The sequence below is a fragment of the Limulus polyphemus genome, unplaced genomic scaffold (genome assembly GCF_000517525.1).
Source record: "Limulus polyphemus unplaced genomic scaffold, Limulus_polyphemus-2.1.2 Scaffold8442, whole genome shotgun sequence".
In the NCBI taxonomy this organism is placed as follows: domain Eukaryota; kingdom Metazoa; phylum Arthropoda; class Merostomata; order Xiphosura; family Limulidae; genus Limulus; species Limulus polyphemus.
This window is the reverse complement of record NW_013674052.1, coordinates 7,389-10,681: the sequence shown is the minus strand read 5'-3', so window position 1 is coordinate 10,681 and position 3,293 is coordinate 7,389. Positions and strand designations below refer to the sequence as shown.

Sequence of the window (3,293 nt, the reverse complement as noted above, 5' to 3'; positions counted from 1 at the left end):
CAGTAAGATCTTACAGCTGACAGCATCACATTACAGCTGACAGTACCATATTACAGCCGGCAATACCGTATTACAACTGACAGTAAGATCTTACAGCTGACAGCATCACATTACAGCTGACAGTACCATATTACAGCCGGCAATACCGTATTACAACTGACAGTAAGATCTTACAGCTGACAGCATCACATTACAGCTGACAGTACCATATTACAACTTATAGTACCATATTACATCTGACAGTACCATATCACAGCTGACAGTATCATATCACAACTGACAGTACCATATCACAGCTGACAGTAACATATTACAAACAAATGTTTTTATATATTCAATTGTATGAAACTGATTATCATACACACTTTTAAGTTTGTTGATTGATAATTATATTTTGAATTTATTAATTACATGAGTTTTTAGAAGTGCTACTGTTCGTAACACATTAGGCCTATTGCGTTCGTATCATTAAGGCTCTTTGTCACATTAGAAAATCTACCTTCAGTTTTCCCCGAAAGGTTGGTGAAATATTACAGAACAATAAAATATTTTCTCTATTCAGTTCTCATTACGCACGGTTTCATCATAAAAACATAAAGCACCAGTAAGCGATTTTGCAACCCAGTTCCACCAGAGAACAATACTTACTGTAGCCTGAATTTGTAGTTTAAACTCTCGAACTCCGTGATCAAAGTCCAGAGGCTTGTTCACGACAAGAATGCCCTCTATTGGATCCGAGAGAACGAAAGCGTTATCTTCATTTCCTCCCTGTTTCATAGATAAAAATCCTTCATATTACAACATCCCGAAATTACACTAGAGATTTTTAGCCTAACAAACAGATGTTTGTGTTTATCAAATTTTTATGATTTTTCTTTATTAAGAGTAACTTAATCGTTCATTATGTGCATTAAAACAATTTCATATAAATGTTTAGAAAACTTTTAGATTTATCCAAATTATAAATTTTGTCTAACTTAATTTATTTGTTCGAACCATTAATTTACCAGCTAAAACAATCACACGTAAAAATAAGATGTAATTTACTCTGTTTCTTGTAATACTTCCTTCTTTAACTTCTTCTGTAAAATTTATTACTTTCATTCAAACTGGCCTTGTAAAAGAGGTCACGAAAAGTGAATAATTTCGAACGTATTCGGTCAAAACAAACATTATTTTTAATAGGATAACATAATTACTTCCGTTCTGCTACGGGGTCATTAGGCTTAATAACAAATTCTGTAGCAATAAAACTAAAGGCAATTATATTAGAAATAAAATCGTGTAATTACCCGCTTTTAATATTTTAATGATGCTTTATTGTCATTAATTATAAGAGCCGAGAAGCCAGCTAGTCAATATTCTACAAAAGTAACAATGTTCTGTTGTTGCCGTGTTCTTAGAATAATATTATTGTTGAAGGCAATATTTTTAATTTAGACGTTCGTACCGTTCGTTTTGGCTACGGGGAGTTTTAACGTCAGGTGATAAGCGCGTGGCTTAACTGCTAGACACGAGGAAACTGTGTTGATCTGTGTTTTATGCTTGATTTTCTTATGTTTATTTACAGTCTACGTCGTTCTTTAATCATGTTTGTCTTTTTTTTAATTTCTTGAATACTGAGTTTGTGTATGAACGAAGTGCTAGAAATACGAGAAGTACCGTAGGTACTGTAGGAGAAGTTAGCAAGTCAGTGAATGTTCAGCGTTATTTGTCAAGTAAGTCCATCGTTAGTTCGTGAACAATTAAAAAAAAACCGCTTACGTTGTCATTAAGTAGACTGGACCTTACAGAATCTTTCACCAAATAATTCACAATAATCCGCCCCGCAAGAGTAAACATTACAGCATCGTTACACGTAATGATCATGTTCAAAAATAAAATGTAAATGTTTATAAAAATGAGTAACATGACTTTAAGATACTACTATCACTCTTGGTCAGTGTCAAGAAAAAATAATTTTAACAAACTTCTTCAAATGGATGACATTAAAAAGGAAGGTCAAAAATCTCGTGAGTACCGACTATCTAGGTCAACTTACTACAATCGAATATGTGACGTCAGAGTTCGCAGTGTTGGGCTTGTCACGGTCGATAGCATGGATTCCTCGGAAGATGGTGAGACCCACAGGAGTCAACTGTAATAAATCAGTATTTAACATTTCAGTATCAAAGAAGTGCATCTCCAAAAATATCAGTACTAAATATAGAATTATACACGGATTTTCTGTACGTTAAAATATTTTTATTTGCGAGGTAATAAAAATATTTTAAAGTAGAGAAAAGTCCGTGTATAATTCTGCGTATTAATTTACGTACGTTATGAGTCTTAAACAATAATTATCAATCCAAAATGTTACCTATGAATAATAACACAAAACAATATTTTTTTGTGTGTGCGGGACGAATACAAGTCAGCGTAAAAAAACTTCTATAAATATAAACAAAAGAATACTCTCGATAAAAGGTACTTAATATTAGTTTTTTATCCATATTAAAAACTTATAATTAAGTATTTTTTTCCAGTAAGTACTGTAATGTTCCATGTAAGGTTTATTTTTATTCTGGTCGGCTCTACTGAAAGTTACCTCGTCTACTGCCAGGTGATAGGGGGTGTTTTGAAACAGGGGGGCGTGATCATTGACGTCCTCAATATACACTGTAACGGGAAGGAAGATTTCGTCCTGTTTGGAAAATATGATAAAACAAACATATAAAGAAATATTTCTTAATGAAGTAAGAGGAAAAAGTAAATATATTTGGGACTATTTTTGAGTAAAATAAAAGATTGAAGTTTTCTAAGGCGAAGTTTTTAAAAACCTGAAAAATTCATTTTTGACGGAAATGACAAGAAAAAGTGTAAGCATAATTTTTTATGAAACAAAAAGGTTAATGTTGATATTTGTAAATATTTATCTCAAGGAAAGACACACTTAGGAAGACCACTAATAGTAAGCAACAAAAGAAATTTACATGTAAGAATATCTTGTTCTGAAGATAAAAAAGACTAATTTCTAAAGGCTTAAAGGAACAAAAAAAACATAAGGTAAGTTTCTTCCTAAAATACAAATAAAACCAAATTTAATAATATGAATTTTTATAATATAGGAAAGTAGAAAAGAAAATATGAGAAATAAATGTAAATCGAAAAGCATTCTTTTCGCAAATAAATATATATATATATATATATCTGAATAGCTTTTCAAAAAATAGGAAGTATTTTAAACAATACTGAGGCGGAAGCTTTATTTATAAGAGGAAAGAAAAAAATAGCTAAGTTTAATATGTTATTAT

The 3,293-nt window shown here is 31.3% G+C and overlaps 1 protein-coding gene across 1 annotated transcript in view; it reads right to left on the bottom strand.

Annotated features, from left to right (window-relative positions):
* The window catches only part of LOC106475348 (cadherin-89D-like), a gene marked incomplete at both ends in the record, with an annotated part of 27,513 nt that overhangs the window by 19,409 nt on the left and 4,811 nt on the right, over positions 1–3,293 (bottom strand). The window contains 3 exons of the mRNA XM_013936035.1: positions 649–768; positions 2,042–2,137; positions 2,588–2,683. Coding sequence (XP_013791489.1) covers positions 649–768; positions 2,042–2,137; positions 2,588–2,683 — 312 coding nt within the window. The remainder of the gene's footprint in view (positions 1–648; positions 769–2,041; positions 2,138–2,587; positions 2,684–3,293) is intronic.